Source organism: Ammospiza nelsoni, chromosome 2, assembly GCF_027579445.1.
Source record: "Ammospiza nelsoni isolate bAmmNel1 chromosome 2, bAmmNel1.pri, whole genome shotgun sequence".
NCBI classification, from domain to species: domain Eukaryota; kingdom Metazoa; phylum Chordata; class Aves; order Passeriformes; family Passerellidae; genus Ammospiza; species Ammospiza nelsoni.
The window spans coordinates 99,999,364-100,025,788 of NC_080634.1; the positions used below are offsets into that span (position 1 = coordinate 99,999,364).

The following is a 26,425-nucleotide window of genomic DNA, read 5'->3' on the forward strand; positions in this document are numbered from 1 at the left end:
TTACACTGACATACTGTCTCTTTCTATATTGATGCTGATTTGATTTTTGTCTTTTTGCTTTTATATATTCTCTTTATCCTTTACATATATTTTTGTAGCTCTGTAGCCAATTATTCTATTCATAGCTAGCACTATACCTACTCTATTAGACAGAAAGACAAAATAAATTCCCCAATGGCTCCAAGCCCTGGGTTCTAAGTTTAGATTCTCTGGGAAGCCAAGGCTGAAACTGGCTCTCGGAGACACATTTTTATAAACAAAGTTTAGTTGCTATCTAAGGTGGGGAGGAATTCAGAAAAGGGTAAAATCAGGGAAGAATTACCTCACCATTTCAGTCACTAATTGGGGATTCTTGTCAGTTATGCTAATTTGCTAAACACATAAAAATTGTATGCACTCTATGTTACGTGTGCATCTTTGGTGCTTTCCATCTAGCAAGTTGTGCACCTATGGATCTACAGATCCTTAGAAAGGTGACTTCTTTATATCACCTAACTAGGTCTGGCTTGTGCTTTTAGGACAAACAAAAAGGCATCACTGCCAGTTGGACTTTATTAAAATAGATTTCATTAAAAACCAAGGTAGTGAAGTTAAGGGTATGCAGAGAAACTGTAAATTTAGATATGAAAATATTCAGCTATTAAAAAGGACACATGCATAGAATTGTAAAAATAGAAAACAAGTAAATCTATTGATGCATAATTTATATATATATATTTGACCTTTGACTTTGATTATACTTTTACTGACCTACACATATATATGAAGCTGTATATTTTTACTTAAACACAGGCATATGTATGTTTCTTCAAATTCAAGATTCTAGATATTGCTTAAGTTAGACATTACTGAAAATTACCCATATTTCTATGGTAGACAACTCTACATAGACACAAATGCCAACATATTGCAATATATCAATTATTATGAACTGAGATTACAAAATCAAGCCATATAAAAATAGTTGGAAAGTTTCAACACATATTTTTCCAGAATCTTTGCAAAGTTACTTAAACATGAGAAGTTTTTCAATCTATAATGTGCATATAGCAGGGAAGCAGACATATTTGTAGAAGCTGTGGTCTTAAGAAAGTCTCCTACCTTTATATGGTGAAAGGTTTAGAAAATATTGATTCATTCCTCCCTACGTGGAAACAATTCCTATTCCTTTAATATTTGTGAGTAGCTGAATTGACACACAGTAGAAAAAGTAATCCTTGCATCCTGAATCAACAGATTTGGAAAAATAGATGTGCATGGATTCTATCACTAAAACTATCTGGAAACCAGACAAACAAGAAGCTCCTTCTCTTTCTGGAATTGCTGAGTGCTATTCAGAGAGCTGCCCTGCTTCATAAACATGCCCAAAACAACTCAGCATTAATAAATTTCAAAACCGAAATATGGTGAACCAGAGCTAAGCTACCAGAGCTAAGTTTGATTCCGCAAAGATCTTTCTTGACCAAGCATTAGAAAAATTGTGCCAAAACTATTTTTGGCAAGATATATGTTAGAAGCTAAATTCTAAGTAAATATGAAGACATGTAAAAAAATTAGTTCCAATGCTGTTATGCTGGCTTTACACCATTTCAAAACACGTCTTACCATCTATCTTTCCCTTTTGTTTTAACTCTTCACGGCTCTTTGCTAATATTAAATGAGTCATATATTTCCATCCACACTTTAGAAGTTTGCTCCTCCTCAAATATTCTCTATTGTTCAAAATAAATCTTATCTGTGTTTTTTCCTCATGTTCATGAGTTTAAGTACATCTATCCAACAATAGTAATTTTATCTTTTTCTGAAAGAAAAAAAAAAGAATATATGTTTAAATTGTAATTTTCTTTTTTTTTTTTTGCAACAAGAAAAGAAAGTGAAGAATCAACATCAAAATTAACCATAAATATTTTTTGAGGTAATATGATGTGGTAAGCACAGTCATTTATTCTTCCTGTATTTAAAACCTTGATTGTTTTTGCTGTTAAAAATTATTTTTATCACAATTTTGATCACCACATCATAAATCTTGTGTATTGCCAGTATATTTCCTGTTCTGTTTTGGTCATGGTTTATTGCTTTTTCCATTACTAATATGCATCTGTTTATGATCAACTTTAAAAAGAAAAAGAAAAACCAAACCAAAGCGCATCTATAAGCACTAGACAAACAGTGAGCACGAAGGTGGCATCGTGGCTGTACCGCTAAGCAAGAAAGGATTCCTCCTCAAGGAACACAAATGCCCTCAATTCCCCCTGCCCCAGTACAGGTTGACAAATAGAAGCACCTCTTAGGGATGGAGATATTGGTACCAAAGGAAAGCACTTTCACATTTTGAGATGTCCACTATTGTTGTTACACTCGCTGTTAAACACACTTCAGTGTAGATGCCTCTGCTGGACAAGAGTACAGAACTCCTAATTAAGGAGCTTCATTTTTGCCACAAAAGGAGCTAGACTGTAATGGAATCTTTTGTCCTGTGCTTAATGACGGGTGAGATATTGTTTAAACCACTAGCAACACCACTGCAAGAAAATGTGAGTAATTAGCATAGCTTAACACCCAGAACAGCACCAGTTACTTTTGTTAGTACCAGTAGTGTGTCGATTTAAAAAGAAAAATCAAAAGAGTCACCTTAAGTGGGTCAGCTTTTCTTTTTGAAAGGTAAGGTTAATCACACATTTTTTAAACTGATCTATACTATTGGCTATCTCATTCTTTCAGATTTTTTTTTAAAGATTGAAAGTAGCCTATATCAAACCCTGCGTATACTAAAAAGTCATTGCAGCAAAATAGCAAGCAACCACCCATTTTCTCAAGTGGGAATTTGCTAATCCATTTTAGTGTTTAATTTGCATGGGGTAGGTGCACACTATCTGTAAGTTAATAAAGACCATCTGCAATCTCATGCCTAATATTATATTACAGAAAGACCAGTGACTCAGGAGGTCATATCACCCTTAAGGAAGGAAGAGGAAGAGGCCTGAATGTGAAAATGGAGATGAAATTTTTGACCATCAGCTACCAAATGCTGGTGGAACTGGTATCACTCCGACTTCTGAGGGACAAATGCCAATCTACAGAACTGAAAATCTTATTTTCTAAGATTGATGTGTAAACCAGAACTAATTCCTGTAAAGGGAGCGGTAACAAGAAAAGGAAAGACAGATTACCTACTTGTGAACAGAGAATGGATGCTGGATCTGCATGGAAACCACTTGGACTAGTATTCCAGGACCAGAGTGTAAATGTGTCGTACATGCAGCGTAATTGGCACAACTGATGCCATCACTGGTGTTACCAACATGAAATAGGCTGCTTCATGACTAAGATGATAGGAACAGGATTTCACATGGACTACCAATTGTGTGTGCAAAGGTCTTTTATACAGTTTGGGTACAAAGAAATTCTTCATCTCAAAAAAATCATACAAATAATATAAATAATGCTAGGAGTTGTCATTCTGAGACAAGAGTTATTTGGCTCAAGCCTACGCTAACCATTAAATTAGTACTTTAATTAGTCTTTAAGGTGGCTTGTGTAAAATCTTTAGTAGGCTTAGGACGTCAGTTGCCTTGCTTTTAGGTTAGCTAAGCTGGGTGACATCCAATGTGAATGTTATTTATCTTTTCTAGCTTCAGAGCTTGCTTAGTCATCTTTGCACAGAAAAGACACAGATCATGAAAAAATATCCTCATTTTCTTCCTATCAACAGTATTGAGTCAAAGATCACAAGGGAGAAGACAGGCCTTTTAAAGTCTTCTTTCAAGACTTGCATTATCTATGTGCAACAAGACCAGAAATGTTTACTCCTTTTTTTTACATCATCAAAAATATGCTTATCCAGTATGTAATGTTGAAGGTCTTTCATGTTAAGTAGTGTGTTCCTAATGGTATAAAGTTGGAAATCAATACATTGTTATGTCACTAAATAGTAGCACCTGGTAAGGATGTAAACTCACTGGATTAATAAAAAACACAGTAAATCCAGGCAGCTATTCACTTTTATGGCCCATGTTAATGTTATCAACAACAAATCTAATAAAATAGAAAATTAGTTCAGAAAAAGAGAAAGCAAAAATAACAACTCTTTGGTAAATAAAAAAGTCTTTAAGAGATGAAAGCAAGTTATTGGGTCCAGGTAAAGAAGCATCTTTCATTGTGTTCATATGAATATGATGTGCATATTTGCATAGCATAAAGGCGCAAAACCTGCACAGAATGCGTGTGCAGATTTCACCAGTGAGCACCTAAAGTGATCATAGACATGAGTGCAGCCACACACTTTAATCTGTAAGTATTTAAGTTAGTTAAACCTATAATTCAGTGGTTTTTCCGTGTTCAGAATTCTGTTTGGAAATGCTGGCAGTTGAACCTTGCTCTCCATGCTTGTGATTTCTGGATTGCAGTCCATGTTTAAAAATTCCACCCGCAGCTGCACACAGGCACATGCAGACAGTCTGGAGGGAGCAGGTGGAGGAAAGTGGGGAATGCCTAATTCCTGCCTTGGCTCTGCAACAGCACAGAATCAGCATGAGAGAAATGCACACCCAGGTGGGTGTGAGGTCACCTGCCTTGGCCTCAATGTTCAGCAGGAGCTCTGCCTCTGCTGGCAGCCTGGAGAGTCTCCAGAGCACCCTGAGACCTGGCTGCCGACTGCCACCTCGCTCAGGGTGTCCTGCAGAGGACCAGGCTGCGGGAGCCTCCCAGCTACCTGGCAGGAGATGCTCCAGGGGCTTCCAGAACCGTGGGAATGCTGCAAGATCAGAAACAATTTTGGCTTTGTTACTAGGATTGCTCTGCCTGCGAGCCTGGTGGGAGGCAGCACGGGAAGAGCAGAGCCGCCGTTCGGCTTCCCTGGCTGGATGGGCAGCTGGCATCCCTGAAGCCAGCACAGATAAATGCATCTCCTGTTAGGGGTGCTGTGAAGGGATTTTCACAATGAAAGCAACCTAATGAAAAATGATCAACAGCAAAGCGTGTGCAAAGAATGCATGACATTTCAGTCTGCGTATGTGAAGTCAGCGCAAAACATTGCCAGCTGCAGGTAGGTAGGAAAGTTCACCTGAACAGTACTTTGCACTGCATATTCCTTATGATAGCTTTAGAGAAACCCAAACACAAGTGAGGAATTTCGTCTTAAGTAAAATCTGGCACCTTTTACATGGTGACCAAACGCACATACAGATCTGTATGTGTATCTCATATGATTAGAGATCACACACCTGCCTTTCCCAGTGGCTGCTGGAATGAGGACTTTAGCATGCAACCAAAAGATATTTTCCTTCCCAACCACACACTGCTTGGCTAAAAAAACTGATAGGTAACACTAACCTTTAGCTTGTCATAGCGGTCACTTAAAGCTGCCACCTGATGGTCACGGTGTCGCCCGACCAGTTTACACAAGGCACAGATTAACTGGTCATCAGTCACACAGTACATGTTAACTTTCTCATCCTCATGCTCCAAGCACATTAATCCTCTGATGTGAGAGTCCGGGATGGGCTCAATGAGACGGTGGCCGGTGAAGGGCTTCTTGTTGGGGTGAGTGGCTTTCAGGCACTCCTCGCAGTAGGACACCTCGCAGGTAACGCAGGTTTTCACCGCCTCCTGGGCAGGGTCCTGGTCGCAGAACTGGCAGAGCACCTTCTCGCAGGACGACATGCTGTTGTTATCGAACGCCCGCTCCCGGCGGGTCTCGCTGGGGGAGTTGGGCCCGCTGACGGAGGCTTTCTGAAACCTGTCGATGATGTTCTGCAGGGTGACGTTGCGCTTGAGCCCGTCTAGACCGCGCTGGCTGAGGGTGATGACATAGCGGCAGGTCGGGCACTGGAAGGCGGTGATAGACTCCACCGGCTCGTTGGTGGCGCAGTGGGAGACCAGGATGCGGTGCGCGCAGTTGAAGCAGAGGCTGTGAGCGCAAGGCAGCAGCAGCGGGTCTTCAAACAGCTCCAGACAGATAGGGCAGGTCAGTTCTGACTCCAGTGTTTCCATCTTCAGGCAAAGCTTTCCTGTGGCGTCAGCGAAATCCAGGGAAGCTGATCAGCTATCTGGAAACACATGTAAAATTCGATTAGGCAAGAGAAAACATGAGGGGTCAGCCATGGGGGATTGTCAACTTTCGCCACCGCTCCCTGGTCTATCAACCCACCATGCCGGGTGGGAGAGCAATCCAAAGTTTTGAACCTGCACATACACACATGAAGGTATTTAAACTGTTTTATTCTATCCCCCCCACCTTCTGTTCACTTAAGAATGAAAAAGCCCAAATGTTCTTATTTTTTTTCTCTTTTCCTTTCTCTTTTATGCAATCATTATTAAAATGCATTATTAAAACCCAAAATTATGAACTTCAAAAGCCTATTACAGCAAAATTTAATTTCTTTTGCAGATGCTGCTTTTGGCTTCACTCATCTATTAGTAAAACTTAAAAAAAAAACAACCCACCTTCAATTTTGTATGGCATTGTTCAAGGATTAGTCCAGAGTATTATAACTGATAAATTTAAAATCTCTATTAGCATTGAGTTATTTTATCAGATTGAATTTTTCACTTGCTACTATAGGAATAGCACAGCATTTAGAGTACATGTCTGTGTTTATTTATGTAAATATATATATGGATTTAAACAAAAGGAATAATGTTTCTGGCACGTGATATCCTACATATATATATCATATATACTGCTATGTATTTCAATAACACATGCAGCTGTATTTATGTACAGCTATATCTTTGTGCATATATACCTGTATATATATGCCAAAAAGTATATCACATACATGTTTGTAGTAAGATTAATATAGCCACAAGGAACACACAGTGCTGTAACTGAAATGCCTAAATGAAGATGAATTAGGTACATGCCAAACAGTAGCTTAGCCCAAATTAGTGATGATCCCAATCTCTAATACAAGAAAAGCCTCTAGACAGTAGGATAGTAAAATGTAGTAAGATAGGGAAATGTGTGATTTGCTTAGGAGGAGTTTGTGTAAGCATACACTTTTGTATGAGTACTCTCTACTGCTAAAACATACGAACTACGGCTTACTTTAGTGACCTTATTAAACCCCTGAAGTGGATTTGGACTAGAATCAACGATTTTTTGAATGGAGGGCATGGGATTTTCTGAAGAAGGCAGCGGTATACCCCCATCAGAGACCAACTGAAACTTCATTTTGCTTCTTTTCCTGTGCTCAGCGTTACAGAGAATGGTTTTGAAAGAGTCGCCCTACGCGACTCTCCCTGCCTGAGCTCCCGTCAAGGGCCCGTCACTGCTGCAAGCAGACGGGTCAGTGAAGCAGAAGCAAAAGCTATGCTTCACACTCGCAGAGCTGTACCTCTTCACAGTACAATCTATTTAAGCTTTGTTGCTCATAACTGAGGATGGCTTCAGATGGCACAGCTGCATCGTCTTTACACTGTAAAGTCATTGTTCAGTTGTGTGAACTATTGACTCCTCCCCTGGCCAGGGAAAAAGACAGAAGGACAAGAATCCCCCACAAACAAACCTTGATTCATTAAGGGTGAGAAAAGCCCAGGGCTCATTAGCAGCCTTGGGAACCAAGCAGGCTTGAATCTTCTGTACTTCATGACAATTAGCGTGGGGAGCATGGTGGCAGTGACAGGAATGGTACCTATAACCCCAACATGAACCAAGCAAAAAGGAAAGTTCAGCTAACAGAGGCAAGGTTCAGACTTCACCATTGGTATTAAGTCCTCCTTGCTGTGTGGGAAGAGCAGCAAGGCGTCTGTTCCAGAGGTATGCCTAGAAATGAGGATACTTTGCCTCTTTGCACTAATGCGTCCTTTATTCTGCCAAGAAATCTGAGCATTTAAAAAATGCACTGACCCTATCACAAAATTTGCTTTCCTGTATCTTCCATGATGCTAATCTTTTTTGAAATAAAGTTCAGTTTGCCAAAGACTAATTCATTTATAGCTATCCATCAGCTGCCATAATTGCATGGTGCATCTGGTCAAAATTAAATGTCTGGAAATTTAATATAAGCAGGAAGACAACTCCCGTCTCAGCCATAGCCATACAGCAGAGAAGAGATTAAAGCCTTTTCTGCAAATGAAGACCAGTTTGTCTTTCCCCCTCTTCACTCTCTGTCTCACAGAAGTCCCAAAAGATCAAAATCTCATTCACATTGTTTGAATCCCTTCCACACCACAACTGTCTACCTCATCATCCTCTTATCCTGCAGGCTGAATAGTGGAAAAGGGAGAACGGGATTTGGGTTTGGCAGGAGACAATGTTTAAAAAGACAAACTAATCATTTCTCATCTATTGGCAGCCCTGTGAAAACCTGCCAGCATTAAAGGTTTCTTTCTCAGGACCATGTTCAGAATACAGGGCTTTCTTCTATGCTAATCTCTCTGTACAAAATTCCTTCTCCTCTTCCCTGTGCCAAACAGTTTCATTCATTCTGTTTCCTTCTTAAAGCACTTTTTTTTAAAGCAAAGGCTTTTTTATGGTACTCATATCAAAGAGATGTATAGATAAACAGCTAGAAGCAGCAGAAAAACATTTGCATCACTGCCACACAGAAAGATGTTTGAATCACCATCGGGGCTCTACACAAATACCACCATCTCAATTGATGACTAACTCTAATCTATCTGACCTGAATGAGCAGCAGCTGAGCCCTAACTAATGCTATTCAGTATGAGCAAGGGTGCCAAAATCTGATCTCAGACTGTAAACGTCTTGGAATAAGAACCTATCTTCCAAGGTAAACAAAGCTGAGCACACTGATAGAGACCAAAAAAATTACATTTCCCCCTTTTCTTTTGCAGTTGCAAGTAAGTCAAAACACAGCACATCTAGGACTGAATAATGAATCCTTTGAGAGCCTCTCACCAAAGACAGGCTGCGTTTCTGGACAATCAAATGACTACTCTAATCCATTGAATTTCTGCTTCAACATTTAAGTGGGTGCCTAAAGTACAGATCAGGGTGCTGATGATCCAGCTACAAAACCTTTCAAACTCGCTGGCCCTTGCCTTAAGGTTTCATACTGAGTTTGGGTTTTCCTTTCTTTCTTGAGAATGGTAGAGAATTCATGGCTACAGAAAACTGGAAGAAACACAACATCCATTGTTTATGTATGCATATAATATGGAATACAATTTAAGGTTGTGTTCCATATTCAACCTAGCTCAAAAATTGAAATGCACATAGCCTCCAGACGCAGAAAATAATGAAAGAATTTCAAACACACAATTTCCTATTTGCCAAAATATGGAATTACTGTCAGAAAATTATATTACCAAAATGTTATTGAAATGACAAGAGTTATTTTTCTACCCACAGGAGGTAATTTTAAGAGCAGATATCAAAATAAAAGAGATTGACAAAAGAAATTTTATTTCAACAACAAAAATAAACTTAAGTAACTTTGAATTTATGATATCCCCCTAGGCACATAATGATTAGTTATGCAGTATATTGTAAACATGCACTAAATAAAATCCCAACATCAGTCTAGTTCATTGCAAGATTTTACTAACCCTAGTGGAATTAGCATCTCTGTACCTCTGCTTACAAACATGACATATTTTGTAGGTGGCATTAACACCTTCATTTGCCAAGACATAGTCCAGCAGCAACTGGGGTAACTTCTGAGATAACAGATTTAGGAGGGGAAAAAAAAAAAGTTACTGCAGAGAAGCAATTGCAATGAGAGAAGAAAGGAGTGAGAGTACGTGAGAGAAACAGCCCTACAGACAACAAGGACAGTGAATAAGGAGAGGGAGGAGGTGCTCCAGGTGCAGATTTCCCTGCATCTTGAAAGGAATAAGATGAATGTCTCTTTACAAACAGATGGTGTGAATCTGCTTGTAGATTAGGGCCCAGGGACTTGTAGGCAGGGAAGTAACAGGAGAAATCAGGAGTTTCAGAAAATACAACCAATGGACATGGAAAGATGGTCAGCCAAGGTCGTGCTAAATTTCTGAACTTTGAGAAGAAGAACAAAGATTTAATAGAGCTATGTTATACACAGGGTGTGTGGGGGTTTGTGTGTGCATGTTAAGGGGAACATATAATAAGTGAATTGGGAAGTCTGCATCTTCCAAGTACCTTAGCCAATGGGGAAATGGAAAGAGTGATGAGGCCAGGAAAATTGGGCTGAAAAGGAGGCTGTGTCCTCCAGCAATTTGAGACCCCATGGAGAAATTCCCTATGGCCTCTCCCTTGTTCATGAATAAAGTTACTTCTGTCACGTTTTTGGACATAAACCTCTGGCAATGAGAGTTTTTCCACACAAACCCATGGTGAAGACCATGATGAGGCAGGCTGTCCCCCTGCAGTGGTCCATGGTGGAGCTGAGATCCACCTTCAGCCCCTTGCAGGACTTCACACCAGAACAGGTGAGTGCCAAAAGGAGTCTGTGACCCTGTGGGAAGCACAAAGCAAAGCAGATTCCTGGCAGGACTTGTGACCCTGTAATGGACCCATGTCGGAACAGCCTGTTCCTGAAGGACTGCACATTGTCCTTCAGGAAGGGACCCACACTGGAGTTTGTGAAGAACTGCACTCTATGAGAAAAACTCATGCAAAAGTTCTTGTAGGAACTGCTGTCTCCTATGGGATGGACCCCACACCAGAACAGGTGAAGAGGGTAAAGAGTCCTCCATCCAAGGAGGAAGGAGTGGCAGAAAAAATGTGATGTACTGACTGCAACCCCCATTCCGCATCTCCTACTGCTGCTAGGGAGAACAAGCAGAAAAATCTGAAGTGAAATTAAGCCTGGGAAGAAGGGGTGGAAGAGAAGGTATTCTGTTTCTCCTTGCCTGATTCTGATTTCATGGGTAAAAAGTTAAATTAATTTTCCCAAGTTGATTCCGTTTTGCCTATGACAGTAACTGGTGAGTGATCTCTCTGTGTCCTTACCTTGACCTATCAAGCCTTTTATTGTATTTATTTTCCTTGCTCAGCTGAGGAGAGGAGTGACAGAGCAGCTTTGGTCGGCACTTGGCATCCAGCCAGGGTCAACTCACCACAAGTATAAAACTACCCTTATAAATAAATGTGTCAAAAATTCTGGTATATTGAGATCACTTTTGGTCAGTAAAACACTACAGAATTCTCCCCACACTGAATAAATCCCTAGCTACTACAATAAAGTGGGCAGGCAATGTTGTAGCATGCCACACAGTGTCTCCTGCTCTTCTTCTATTCCAGCTGGTCCTACAACCTTCAGGAGACGTGAGAACAGAATCCACTAGGAGTGGAAAAGCAGTGGGAAACCATGTCCTACAAAACTTCACTTTCTGCTTTTGTAAAGGTGGAGCTCATGGCATGAATAAAGCTGTTTCATTTCAATTGTAGTGAACTCAGTCCTGTTGCAGGAGGAAGAAGCTGCAGGCCATTCTAGAAATTTTAAGCACCTTACTAACAAGTAGCACTGGGTAAAAGAGTTGGACTGGTGACACGTTCCAAAATTCCTTGAAAATCCTCTCTGGTAGAATCACAATGGTTTGGTGAATTATAGGCAAAATATGCCTAAACGGGCTTGAATAGCATTTTTTGTAGTCATGTTTTCTAACAATTTACTGTGATAAGACTGCTATGGAATGGCTGTTAGAGTAAGGCCATTTCAATCCTGGTCCTCCAAACTCATATACAGGATGGACACAAGACCACTGGCTATTTTAAAGATTGAAGACTAAGATTTTTGTTGAAAATACTTGGCAACTTTTTCAGATAGAAAATGAAATTTATTAAAATGCCACTATACGAATATGAAAAGAAATGTAATACAAAATACAAGTATGAAATGCAATAAAATGAGTTATGCTTGCATACATACGTCCATACATGTATATATCCTAGGTTTACAGTACAAGGGGAATTGCAGTCAGCAACCACACTATTCCTGAGTAATCCATGGAATGCTTAAGCAGTTTACTACCATAATACAGAGCTGTAGTTTTCAAAGTCACAACATTTTTCTGTTAAGTGCACAATAAAAGTAAAGTTATTATCTTTTGTTCTTGTGATAAACCTGCTACAGGCTATAAAAAAAAACCAACCAGCTTTCAATTCTTCTGTTAACAGTAAAAAAAAAAAAAAAAAAGAAAAAGAATTTTAACATTTTCTATCATTTTCTAGGATATACACAAAATTGTCTGGGGAACAACTTTTCTTTCCAACAAGTGAATGTGATTGTTCCACAGCCCATTCAATCAACATTTCAAATGCAATCAAACCAATGAACTCCTGCATAGCCTAGGTGGTCCTTAGTCCATGACAGATTTTACCTTCTGCAGCGCAGATATTGAAGCTTGTGGGTACTTCTGATGTTAGCAATTGCCAACAGCACAGCTACTGAGATATTCATGTAAATAGTGGTTTGTGTCAGTAGTGCAAAAATAACTAATAATCCAACATCAGATTTGTTTTTAGAAATGTTTAATGGAAACTACTGTAGCAGTAAACTAAGCAAGCTGCAAACACCCTGAAGCAAGCAAATACTTGTTTTCCCACTGGCTTTTATCAGAGCAGTGAGAACTGATAAATATTCAAAGGATAGTGTCTGTTCAACAGCTCCTGATATGCAAAAACAAATGATCAGCATGAAAGAAAATTACTAGTTAATCCTATTCATACATTTTCATTGGCAGAAGAATTATCATCTGCCTTGTCTAGAAGTTACATGCAGTGTTTCCATAATGTTGAAATAGTTGTTTGCAACATTTAAATTATATCAATACAGGAAAAGCACACCTGCTATGCTGTTTGCAGTGTTATAAAGCCTTGACAACATCCCTTTCTGGTTGAAACATATGCTAGCAGGAGAATGTATTTTTGAAAAGATGAATCCTCTTAAGTTATTCAGTGAGACAAGAACATCTCACAGAATTAAGGTTTTGGCACAACATCATATGTTCCTGCTCATGTGAGATAAAACATTAAGTAAGGCTCAAAAACTAACAGGCTGCAAAAAAAATCTTGACCTGTAAATCCCAAAGCAATTAATCAGTTGCTGATTTTGTATGATATACAGTAATATATTAGATACAATATTACACATGCACATAAACCTACACTACAATATACTTGGAATGCTTTTTAGTCTTTATTTTTCATGTTCTTGCAACTCCTGTATCTTTACATTCTTTAGATAGAAGATCTAATATTTCTCAAAATTCTTCAGGGGAAGGAAAGCAATTAATTGTTTAATATTTAGCATATGGGAATCAGCACTGACCTCCAATTAAATTTAGGGTTGAGGGTCTGTTCCAAAAATCTCCTCAACTGAATTCTAACTCTACATTTGAGAAAATGGCATTTATTCCGGGGTATATCATTGCTGTATAGGAACAAATACCAAGTTCATGTCTTGGTCTGACACTGGCAGCATGGAAAACAACAAATGGAGCAACCTCAAAAACTTACCAAAGGGGACAAATTGCTTTGTACCACACCACTCTTTTTTCCTCACTACTTTCAACCTAACAGCTTCCTTGATATAGATGCCACTCCACAACAAAAGGAAGGGAAAATAATTTTACCCACCCAAACCCACCAGTTTTCATAAGGTTTTGGTTGCAGGGTAGAGTTGAAATCTCCCACATTTTCCCAGCTTGTGTGATGCCTAAGGTGACACAGTACACCCTGAATTTTAATATAGACCATTCAGCAACAGAAGCACTCAGAAATTATGTGTTCCAAAACATTCCTTCTAGTCACAATGGGTCACACAGAGCCATGTTAGTGTAGCTTGGAAACTCTGTAGCTGTTAAGCTACTGTGAGTTTTCAGAGGTGGCACAAAGAAATTCTTGCATTCTCTTCCCACCAAGTTCTATGAATTCCTTCCCCACAGCTAAGTAAAGGGAATCATGGGTCCTAAAGTTCACAATCACTGTCTTCACCTAGATAATCACATTTTAATTTCTTACAGAAGGATAGCCTGCTATTCTTATGCTTCCTTATCTGAGAGATATCTTTCTTATCTGGATCTGCTTTCTTATCAGAGAGAGCATTTAAAGTAACAGCAATAATTCCCAGGAACTGGTACAGATATAAAGATGTCACCTCAACCACCACATAGGGCTCTGAAGCTAAACTACCTGCAAGATATATTTTTGATGAACCAAAACTCCTTATATTTATAATCACATTACAATACATCACAATGTATTGTGTTATACAAGTATGTGTGTATATGAGAGTATTATGTATATGTATATGAGAGTATTAAGTGTATATGAGAGTGCCAACCTCTCACTGTCCTGTTCCCTGATCCTCATATGCAATCCTCAAAAAAGCCTAGAAAATATTTTTTAAAGGAATGAACACATTTTCACAGAGTTCTACTCTGCAGATTTACAAAGAATATAAAGAGATTCTGGCTATTGCAAAAAAACCCCCACCCTATTGTCTAACACTGAAGAGCACCTTCTAATTTATGCCTGCTGTACTCTCAGTACACAGAACGGAACTCCCTAAGGTCATTGTTGTATTTAAAACTCAAGATTTTAATTAGGTCATTAATTAGCTGTGAACCATGGCAAGATGGAAGATAAGGAACAAGTCACATCTGTGGTCTGAAGGTTATCTGTTTTAGATCCCTGACAGAAACATCTCACCACTGGAGGGAACAACCAGCTCAGGCTTCCTGGATCTGAAAATAACAAAATGGGAATCAGCAAGAAGACTACTCCATTAAAAGGAGAATCTTCAACCAGGCCCTTGCCAGACCCTGAGTCCAGCTCTGAGAGGAGTGGGGACATCTTGCGCCTTACTGGTGTCACTGGGGCCACCATGGGCACGTTTCTGCCACCACAGCTTGGGGTACCTGTTCACCATTACCAGGAGGATTTTTAGGAGCATTCTTCAGTTCAGTAGTCCAGAACAGAAATCTGCAAGTCCCTGTTAGCAAATCACTAAGTGAAAAAATATGAGAATGCAGTCCTTCTCTCTTGCTGCACAGTGGTTCCTAAATGCAAGTGGTGGCTTTCATCTGAACTGGTCTCTATAGGGTCCCTTGGAAATCAATGGAAAGTAATAGCCATCTCTAAAGCCACCTGATTTAGACTACATGAGATTTTCTTTAGTATTATGTGATCTGTGCTTTCTAGATCTGTTTATTTTATTCCAGGTATAAAAGGAACTTTAGAATCTAAGGAATTAAGACTACATCAACTAACAAGTAACTCTTTCCAGTGCTCTGGAGCTATAAAAAAAGAAAATAGAGAATCTAACATCTTTTTTATTCTTATGTGCTCAATGATCACTTGTTTAGCCAAATTTACTTCCAATAAATATCTTCAAATAGGTTTAATTTCTATTGTTCTCTAGTTAAAAATCCAAGAGGAAAAAACTGAGTTGAGTTGCAGGAAAATGATCCCAGAACAACCTCTTTCCAGCTGACACCACTGAGCAGGGATTTTTCTGGACTTGGATAGTTGTACTTCTAAATTACTGTATCAATACCACCAATAGGCCTCTCAAATAAAAGGTTCTTAACATCATTCACAAAATAGCTTAGCAGCTTTTAAGAGAGAATGGAAACAGAAAACAATAGCTTAATTATTACATCCCTTTAGATGTTCTCCATCAAAAAAGCATCATAGTTTATCTCAAAAAAAATAGAACAAAATTGTACATTTCCTGTCAGCTGGCAAGCAGGTCAGTGTTACTGTAATAACTAGAGTAGCACTTGAGAAAGAGTTACTGGTATGCATCTGCACAGCTTCCAGCTTCTTATTCCAGCAGCTTCATAAATACCTATTATCAAAAATCACTGAATGTCATCTTATCCTCAGACAACTGTTTTTCTTGAAATACTTTACTGGGAAAATCACATGATGACTCTGTACCTATGAGCTATACATGCTGCTGATTCTCCTAAATGTATGCTGCATTTTGTGGGCTTTAGTGGATATAGAATTTGCATGCAAAATAACCGTAGTGACCAGACCATCAGTCTGAGCATATTGGTGCCAAATGTACATCCTTGGAAAAAACATCACCTCTCAGCCATCATACTTGAAACATGGCATTGCTTTAGGTTATGTAACTTCATCATTTACAAATAAATAAATGGAATTTGAAAGACTTTGCTCAAGGACTGAAGCAGGCATCAGGGAATTATTGTATTCTTTAAATTTTTCTCATGTAAACATGTATCTCAGCCTTCATCTGTTATTTTAAAAACAGAATTATAATGTTCCAGATGTTGTTAACACTATGCAGATGCTAATGCCCCTTTATCTCTCTAACTGGTTTTATGACAAATAACAAGACAATAAGTCCTTGTTTGAAAACACAAGATGAAAAATGTTCCATCTTTTTCCAGACTTTCCAGTACCAAAAAGATAATTCATCACAGCAACAGAGCAAACCTCAACTCCTCCCTAGGACTGCTAAACACATTATAAAATACTTCCTAAATTACTTGCAATGGCAAGCACACACATCGCATCTGCTCCAGTCCCACAAAGCCACCCAGCCTCATACCCACCGCTGGATCCCGCCCTACATCTTCTGTGGGAAGCATGGCTGCGGAGACAGGGACCACGCTGACCCTCCAGGAACCACCAGCAGCCCAGCTGGGACAGGCAGCAGAGCCCAGCACTGTCCCACTAATCCTGTGGCAGCACTGACTGCGCCTGCAACTGCAAGACAGTTGTGACTGAAACACAACAGGAAAATCTCCCCTACAATTGCAGGAAAACCCGCTCCACCTAACTGCCTCCGCCAGGATCCCAGCTCCTGAGGCCAGCCCTTCGAGCTGCACCCACAGCAAAATACCTCCTCTGCCTCCCAAGGGCCAGCCGTGGTGGGCTGAAGGCAGGGAGAGATGGATCCTCCTGCAGAGCCTCCCAGCAAGGGCTGTGCTGGGACAGTGCTGCCCCACGGCTCGGGTGAGGCTGAGCTCAGCCCTGGGGCAATGAGCCCAGAGCGGAGCCGGCAGCACCCGGCCCGGTGAGGGAGCCTGGCTTGGCCTGGCCAAACCTGCCACGCCCAAAAGGAACAGTGCCGCACTCGCTGGTCCCCAGAATGGCAGAACTCTGCACGACAGACCTGTGGCAAATAATCACTTTTTTTCCACTGCTTTCTCCAAATCTTATTAAAAAATATAACAGTGCAAAGTCTAGCGGGAGTTTGCTGAAAGTGGGGACAATTTGAGAGAGTACAACACCTGTGTGAAAAACTTCCTACAAACACCACAGAGACCCTACTGCTTTGAGATTCACCAGGTGAAATACAAGATGATAGCAGTTGCCTTTTTTTTTTTTTTTTTTTTTTTAAATTTTATCCTAACTTGTATGTAAGCAGCAAACTGCAGCAGGAAACTGGAAATGCTTAACCAAAGTGCCCGGGAGGAATCCTGACTGAGTCACACCAGACATTTGGTCTCCAACAAAGGTGTTAAAAAATCACACAAAGTGGAAACAGCAGGAAAGAATTGCTTCCTTGTGTTGTCCGTTTTTCATGTTGCAATGCCCTCTTTCATACAATGGTAACACAACAAAGTGAAACAAAACATACCTCAGACATCTGAGCATAAAATTGCAAACCCACACTTGTCTTAGGTTTTTCTTCCATGGAAGAGCCTGCACTTTGTTCTTTTAAAGCAATAAACAATTGTTGTGATTATTTAATTTCCTATTAATTTCATTTCCTTGAAACAATAGACCAGAGACCTCATGAAATGCACGTTCTTCATAAGGTTTTTAAAGCTTTTTGCTGGCAACATCTGTTAACTTGTGTGTGGAATAGCAGCTTCTAACAGGCAAACTGAGCATGCAGAAATCAAGACAGATGTGCAGAGGGATTATGATTATTAGAACCCTTTTCCATGATGTTGAATGTCCATGGATAACCTACAGTCAAGTCAACTTATAAGCAGCCCAGTAGGAGCCACAGCACAAGTCCTAGACAGGAGAATTTTAGATTCCTCATCACATATCCTGTCCTTAATTTTTCATTAAATAGCATCAGTAATTTCTTTGGACTGTCTGTCCAGCCATGCTGGCTTATACTGATCCAGATGCATTTGTGATCAACCAGCTCAAAGGATTCTTGATTCTGTGATTATCAGATGCTGCCCTGCTGCTCTTTTGTCCACGCTATAGTTAGTCTGCCTTTTCATGCCCTTTGCTTGCAGCAACCAGCCACAGTCTGAAGCAGTTTCAATGAAAAAACATTTTATATTTGAATTTTCTTAATCAATCATAAAAGTGACACCAATCATAAAAGTGATACCAATTCAAACAATCTCAATTTTGCTGAGACATCTGCCTTAATTCCTGCATAAGTTTTACTTTAGTTTGAGGATAGCACTGTATGTGTTAAAATAGACAACACAGAGAGATTTCATAGAGCTGAGTATCCTTATGTGATGGTTTGTCAGCAAAGGCTTCAGAATACTCTCACTGCTTATGCACTTGTATGCACATATACACATGTATACAAGTGAATAATTATGAGTTCAGACCCACGGTCTCATGAAGTTGTACTTGTGTCACTTGTGATGCTAGTTATCATTCAAAAATCTTACCTTAATATAATGAAATCATCTAACAAATATCCTCTGCCACACTAATTTCCCTTCTTTCACTTTTCAACTCTAGTGTGAACTATAAAATAGATGTCTTCTAACCTTCCTCCTCTTCAATATCTATTGAAATTCATTAACACCTCAGTAGAAGTGTCTTTAGACATGAAGCTGGATTCTCATATAGCACAAGGACAGAGATACATGACTGAATATAATCAAATTACCACAGTTTAACAAGATAATATCTCTAGTGCTCAGAGCCAACACAGCTGTGCATTTGTGTTCTTATGATCCCCACCAAGAGCTTTGGAAACAAAAGTTACTTCATCACCAATAGCTCCTTTCTGCTGAAACTTACCACCTTCACCACAGAAACAGTAGATTAAATGCTGAACCACAGCTTGTGTGTTTCTTTCCATGGTATAAACTACAAAAAAATGATTGCTTAAGGTGTGTATGGTTGCAGTAAGTTACAGCAGTGAAAAGAAGTGGGTAGCTTGTGACAGTAATTTCTTAAACTATGCCAAAATATTCACTAGATATCAACTGGCAATGTCCCTGGCTCAAACAGGAGGTGAAGAAATTCAGTCCAAGACTCTGAGCTAATATATTACTAGAGAGATAAGTTACTGTATGTAAATTTAATATAGCTTAAGGCTAGGAGACTTAAAGAAAATCCACCTATTGACTCTATGTAAAATTATTCTTTCATCATGTTTGAGTCCTAAAATTATGTATTTCTGATGCCAGAATCACCAAAATGTGTCTATTTGCTGTGCAGCCACTGTTTCTGCCAAATTCAGTCAGCTCCTCATGTTAAAAGTTTGATCAGCAGGATGCTGTTGTTTAGGGAAGCATTATGAGTATCACACTCTGCATTATGCATGCCTCACAGTTGTGCTTTGCAGTTACAGTGTTATTCTGGTTACAATGCTCCTGGCAATCAAGAAACAGAGCACCTTAGGAGCTGAAGCAGATCAGTAGAATAGAAACAAGCAAGTGCCCAGTTAGGTTACAAGAAATCCCATTTCCAGAAAATATTCAAAGTGCTGGAAAAGGACAATACAAGGACTGATGGGGAGAAGCAACTTAGATGGGGCTCAAAATCATAATCCAGTCTTGATCCTGAAATTCACCAACCCACAAGCATCCAGGAAAGCTTTTTGCTGGGTTCCTTTGTGTTACCTGCAAGTCAGACATAGATGTTTTCATAGATAAAAACAGTTGGACAGTTGGTTCTTGAGAAAGCTAAAAAGTAAGATTTTTCTCTTGCTAGTTTGGAAATACTAATATGCAGTTACCAAATGTCATTTTTACTGCCTTGCCTTCTGCCCTCAAAAGAGAATTCTCTATGCCACTCCTTCAACGTGCAGAACAGAAATACAATCTTTCTTTTATAGTTCATTTTCTGTGCAATTTTATCTTATTTTGATGGACAAGGAACATAAATTTTTAGATTGATAGGTGCTGCTGCCGGGCACTTATTCCAAACAATCAGTCCACTGTCTTCAGAAAGCAGATACCATAGTGTAGTATAATGGATCCTATTGAAACTGTAATATTAACAAATGGAAAAAATACACTAATGTCTGCAGTTTATAACTTTTCCACAGGCAAGAACAATCACATAAATTACTTGTTCTATATACAGCTAATCATATGATTCTCTGATGAAGGAAATCAACAACAGTGGATGGGTTAAAAATAGTATCTCCTCAGTCTTTCCTCTCTTGCCATATGGTCAGTCAGCACAGAGGGGCTGATCCAAATGACATTAGAAACTCACATTTTTCTGAACAGGGCCAGAGGAAGAGCAGCCTCATTGCTGTTCTTAACAGCATGTCTGAGATGTAGGGTTTTCCTGCTCCTGGCAAATAGCTTCAGTACATTTCTGACTAGCCACATCCTCTGCTCAACCCAAGTGAAGGAATTGGAGAAAATACAGTGCCCTCCCCTCAAGTCAGTATCTGCACCTTGCAATTCTCTTTTTACACACTAAGGACATAAAAGAAAAAAAGAAAGGCAGTCTGGCTTTTTGGAAAAATAAGAAATATCATGTCAACAAGCGTGATTAATGTGATACAATTTGAGCAACGTCTTAGTATGAAATTGTTTCATATGAATGCTAAGTGCTAATTCTCCCTCAAACAGATGTTTATTATTAATTGCTCTTTGAGCTTTAAGCCTCCTCTGGTGTCACTGATGCAACTCTTAAGACATTGATGGGTCACTTTGGCCATTGATGGCCATTTTCCTCTAGTGCTTCATTTGTATCTAAATATCATTTAAATTTGAACCAATAAGCCGTACTATAAATGACCCACCATTGAGGCTCTTTAGAGAAAGTCAAAACTTTCAACAGCAGCATGGGATTCTAAAATACTTTATGCCTTGCTGAAGGCAAAATATTTAGTACTTGATTCATATTTGAATAGATTATAAATTGCTCTATCAAATATCATATTTCCCCAATTTAAACAAAAGCATATCTTACTAAACTTCAAAGTAAGCCACAAAAAAAATCCCCTTGCTTAGAATGTACAGCAGCTGCTTGTAAATTTGGGGGAAGGTGAGGCAGAGAAAGGGAAAAAGAGAAGCTAGTCCCACTGCTACACAGAACTTGCTTTTAACAATTCCTTGTGATCAATGAAGCCTCTTGCTCAGTGCTGCATTATGGATTTTGGAACTGCTCTGTTCTAAATTGTTAGATTGACAATACAGCATCTAATTTGTGAATTTGAATTCTAGTCTGACCCCCTAAATCATGGAGGGAATGATCAGAGCAGGAGCATGAAAACATCAATTGAACCTGATGATCAAAACTACCGAAATAAGATTTGAAGAATATCAGTGTGCAAGGACTGTTTAAAAACAGAGGAGGGGGGAGGGGGGAAACTAACCCAGTCAAAAGCACAGGAACTTGATCCTTTTTATGTTTTCTCCTGCAAATATCCGAAAGCATTGTTTACCCTTTCTATCATGGAAGGTTTTGTATTGAAAAGATAAGAAAATAGTTTTCCTTTGTTGTTAACTGCTTTTTAGCAGTATGATGCCAAAACAAACTTAAGCTGACACTTACTAAATGTGAAACTTGAAGTTTTTAAACACATCTTCTGAAGTCTAAGTCTCTTCTGCAGTATTGAAAAGGTGATTAATCCTAAAATGTGGAGAGGATATTGGGATCTAAAAGCTAGACTGCCTTAAAACTTTGGAAGGTTTAGAGATCAGTCTTAATTTTGAGGCTCTTGGCTACATCTAAATTCTCCACTGTTTTATATTCAAAAAATTATGGGTTTTTTAGCAAAACAGGTAGATTAGTGTCTTTGGTGGAGATGCTTTACAAAGAGCATGTCTGATTATGGTTTCCCTCTATGTGCTCCGATTCTGAAAACCAGGATAAAGACTTCACTTTAACAAACTTGACAGACACTGCCTGAATCTGTTTTTATACCATGGCCACAGGAAACTGCATTAGAGAAGAAATTTAAATTTGTTTTTTTAAGCACTGAAATATAGCCCTTAGTATTATGGGAAGATTATGTGGGATTCATGTGCAGTAGTATGAATGCACAGTTTCAGTAATTACAAGTGTATTTTAGCCTCACACTCAGCTCCCACTTTTGCTGAAATTTCAGCTCTGTTTCCAACCAGAACCATAGTTTAACAGCTTTCTTTTAAAGTGAACATCTTACTGAAAACAGTGTGGCAGTTGCTCTGCAGACCCTAAGAGATAGCATCAGATACAAGAATTTCTTGGGAATGCTAAATAAAGTTAAGCACATAGACAAATACTTAGAGGATTAGAACCAAACAATTTTATGCTAATGAAATAATCTTTGGTCCTGAGGGTATTGTCTGTTGTCTTCCAGAGATATTCATGTAGTAATCGTACCAGGATATTTTAAAATAAATGAGGATCATTAACAAATTAAAATGAATAGCCTTGAAAAGTATTAGTAAAGCTGTGCCTTTTAATAGAGAACACTAACTTATGAAAAACAAAGCAAAGCATCAGAGAACTCAAAACCTTACTTACCACCACAGGGTCTGTTAAGTGAATTGATTGCCTTTCAGATTTCCAAAAATTTCAGGATAGAGACCCTTGATGTGCAGAGAAACATTTACACTCTTTTGTTATTTTTCTAATAGTTTGTCAAGTGAAGAGTCAAGAGAATAACTATTTACAAATGCAAGTGTGCAAAAGAAAAATATTCTGGATATTCAATGCTCTCACTGGAAAACAAATTGCTTAAAGCATAAAAATTATATACTTAGTCTACAGTTACTTCAAGGACTAATTCTTGTAACATCACATAGGATGAATTAAACACAGACCATCAGAGACTGCTACAGAAAACATCTCCACAAAGGCAGGCCTTGCCAGTTATGTTTGATTTACGGGTGGATTTGGGTTTTTTTGATTCTCCAATGAAATATAAATCCCTGTAACCCCTTATGTACTACTTTTGTTGCACTAATTATCTGTTCATCTGATTTCTCTTCCATTAAAAACCAAAGTGGTTTGTATTCACAAACCAATATGGATTGCAGAGAACATTCTTACAAAGTTCAAGTTTTAATTAATGAGCCACAAGAGTCAGAACACTTGTTAAACAAATATCTCTAATTAATCCCATCAATTACTCTCCCTCTAAGTACTCCTGATCTGCAAGAAATTAAATAAGCACCAAGTCCTGGACAACACAGCAATCACTTTTTTCCTATTTATTATTAAATCTAATTATCTGGCAACTTTCCTCTTGTGTCATACTCTATTCTTTATTTTCTTGACAGTCTTCTTCAGGGTGGTGCACCTGCATCTAGACAAAAAAAAGCACAACTGACTGACAAATTTCAGATTAAGGAGTCGTGCAAATATTCTTTCCCATCACCCTGAAAGAAGAGTCTGTCACTCAGAGTTGAAGGCTCTCCAGAGCTCCTGCAGTTCTCAGTACCACTATCAGTATAGTCCATGCAATGGAGTTTTCCCCAAAAGTAATGCTGACAAACAGATGAAGAAAGAATATATTTTTTGTTGGAAAGGATATATTTTTAATATAATATTTTATATCTTTCTGTTCTTCAAAGGAATCTCCTACTACTGTAACCTATCAAAAATACAGCGTAAACTATAACTAAAAGCATTGTAAGAAACAGTGCTTTTGTATTCAAGCAAGAGAAAAGGGAAAATCTTAAATAAAAACAAAGCCTAGCAGGTAAGCCAAAGAACAAAGGCCCCCATATGACTCAAGAAAAAACCCAAAGCAGATGGCTATTAAGCAGTAGCAATGTCTTTAGGGAGGAATTTTTATGAAACTTCCAGGTTTTGAGCATGACAGTTTTCAGACTAAAAGAAATGGCAAAGTCCTTTAACTGGTAGGGGTGTTATACTTCAAGTTTCTGTGAATGAACAGGGCATCACACAGGCAATATATTTTAAAAGCTGAAGTTCCTACAGGGCTGGTATTAACATACCACAGAATACCAGTTGAGAATAATACATATTGCAGCCACAAATTTTAATCTCCTCGAACCTGAGAGTTTTAATACAGATATATAATTTCATAGGGAGCAGTCACACTAGATTAACAAAATGTTCTCTTCAGTTGCCATGGAAAGGCTATGTCCCATAGAAGATGGGTGAGGTAAAAGAAAACTGAGGAACAAAACTATTACTGACTGACCCTCTCCCAGGAATACCCACTCTGACATGGTGGAACAGCCATCCATGTGCCCATCTTCCATTAGTTCCTCCTTTGAAGGCCTTTTTATCCTCTAGCCCTTTATAACATGCTCTTGCAGTGAGATCCACAGTCAATTTTAAGTTTTGGACTTGCTGAGCAATAATTTAACAAATCTCCTCCAGACAGAAACCAGCAAAAAACCTTTTCCCCCGAAAAACCCATTGCTATTAGTGCTTTACATAGTGAAGATTCAAAGAATTGGGATCTTGACTCTATGCTTTTCATATTTGTTTCAAATTCAATTTTCCATTCCAGGTAACATTTATTTGCCACAACTATAATCAATTTATCCTACCTAGCTCTCTTCAGAGCAAATAGACAAAGCACAAATCCCTTGAAAACAAAGTTACTGGGCTGTTTTCAGTTGCCAGTAGAGACAGCAGCTATGCTCTGCAATTTTCCTCTCCACTCGTCAGTCCTGTGTACATTATCAGCTCAGGAATGCAATATCTTCTTTTCTTCTCTTTTCCTTTCCTACCTTCTTGATCTAATTAATGCCAACCAGAATAAATGTGTCTTTGTGAACTAGTCAGACGTAGCAGTGGCTGCTCAGGGTCGCAGCTCCAGGTGGCAGCTTGTGCCCCTCCAGATTTCACAAAGCAGCCAAACAGGTTCAGCAGCATCTGACATCTGAGCATGACTTGGGGGGAAAGAGAGGAGGGGGGAAAAAAGACAAGACAGGCAAAACAACCCACCTTTGGATCACTTTGCACTAACGTCTATGAATCTGGTATATATTCAATTGTATAAATACAGATTTTTGTTTAATAATGAGAGAATAATTCAGTTTTTTTCTGTAAGAAGCAAAAGGAATGTGGTCAAACATTGTGCACTTATTAAAGAGCAGCCAGCCTACAGAGACTTCTTTTCTGGGAAATCAATCTGGCTGGCAGCTAACTCTCCCTGACAGGAGACATACTGTATTAGTCTTAAAACCACATACTCTTATAGGTGGACATAAACTCTTATATAAGGACATAATCATCACATTTTCTAACTACTTTTGTTTCCTGCTGGATCAATCTAATAGTATCTTCTGCCTGCATGTGTCCTAGATGAAAAAATCCTCCAAGGAGAACATGAACACTCATCACTTCCCTTCCAGCAACAAGAAATGATGAAAAGATGTTGTACTACTTGAGATGCTGGAGAAAAGAAGTAGCTACAATATACGAGAAAGAACAGTTTGCTGTCACTGGGAGTTAGAGCAGATCAGTTATATCCCATGAGACTCATGTATAAAGGGCTCTTCTCCTGCACTGAGTTTTGCAGCTGTTTTCTACCCTTTCCAAAATCTTTGTCAGCACAGAGATCCACACCCCAAATGGTGTCAGAATCATCATCTGCCAGGTACTCACACCTGGAATAGAAATCCATTATTTGATCCATTCACTCCATTATAAGATTTCTTGCAGCTTCTTTTTCCACTTTCTCTTAGGAAAATCAGCTTCAGTGATCTCTAACGCCACAGACAGGATGAGCCAGATTAGTGTGGGATGCCTATATTGTCAAGAAACCAGTCTGAGAAAGGGCAAATGGGATAAGGGGCAGGCCAAACAGGGCAGGCAGGTGGCCTGTGTCAAAGAACAGATAGCTAAGTTCCTCTAGACATGACAGAACAAAACCTTATTTTTAGCCATTAAAAAGCTAGACAAAATTTGAGCCACCTGTTTCAGGTTCTGTCTAGAAAATTGAGCAAAACAGGCACTACAGACTGGGATGGGATAAATCTTCCTTGGGGGACAAGCCTCAAAATAGGTAGCATGAATGTGTCTTTATTGGTAACCATTTCTTCCACTAAAAAAAATCAAAGAAAAACAGTACAGCTAGGATGCTCTGGGCTCTTGACCATCAGACAGCCAAAACAGCCCTTTCTGGAAGAGCTGGGAGTGTGTAAAGGCAGTGAAACATATAGCTCATATCCACTTTACATCACTTCCTTCAAACCCTGCTCAGGGTTCCTGGATTATCATCAGGAAAGGATGACACAGCATTTCTTCAAGACTTTCACAAAGGCCAGATCTACTGAAGCCAAGCAGAAATGGACAGAACTTGTTTCAACATACATTTTCTCTTTCTGCTAAACTTAAAAATGCACTTGGAAGACTTCCAGTGCAGCGGTGATGGGAAATTCCATCTGAATGACATAAAAATACCCCACA

At 39.0% G+C, this 26,425-nt stretch overlaps 1 protein-coding gene across 1 annotated transcript in view; it reads right to left on the reverse strand.

Annotated features, from left to right (window-relative positions):
* The window catches only part of MID1 (midline 1), a 237,114-nt gene that overhangs the window by 88,128 nt on the left and 122,561 nt on the right, over positions 1-26,425 (reverse strand). Inside the window, exon 2 of the mRNA XM_059493366.1 lies at positions 5,332-6,047. Within this exon, the coding sequence (XP_059349349.1) occupies positions 5,332-5,991 (660 nt within the window). The 5' untranslated portion in view covers positions 5,992-6,047. The remainder of the gene's footprint in view (positions 1-5,331; positions 6,048-26,425) is intronic.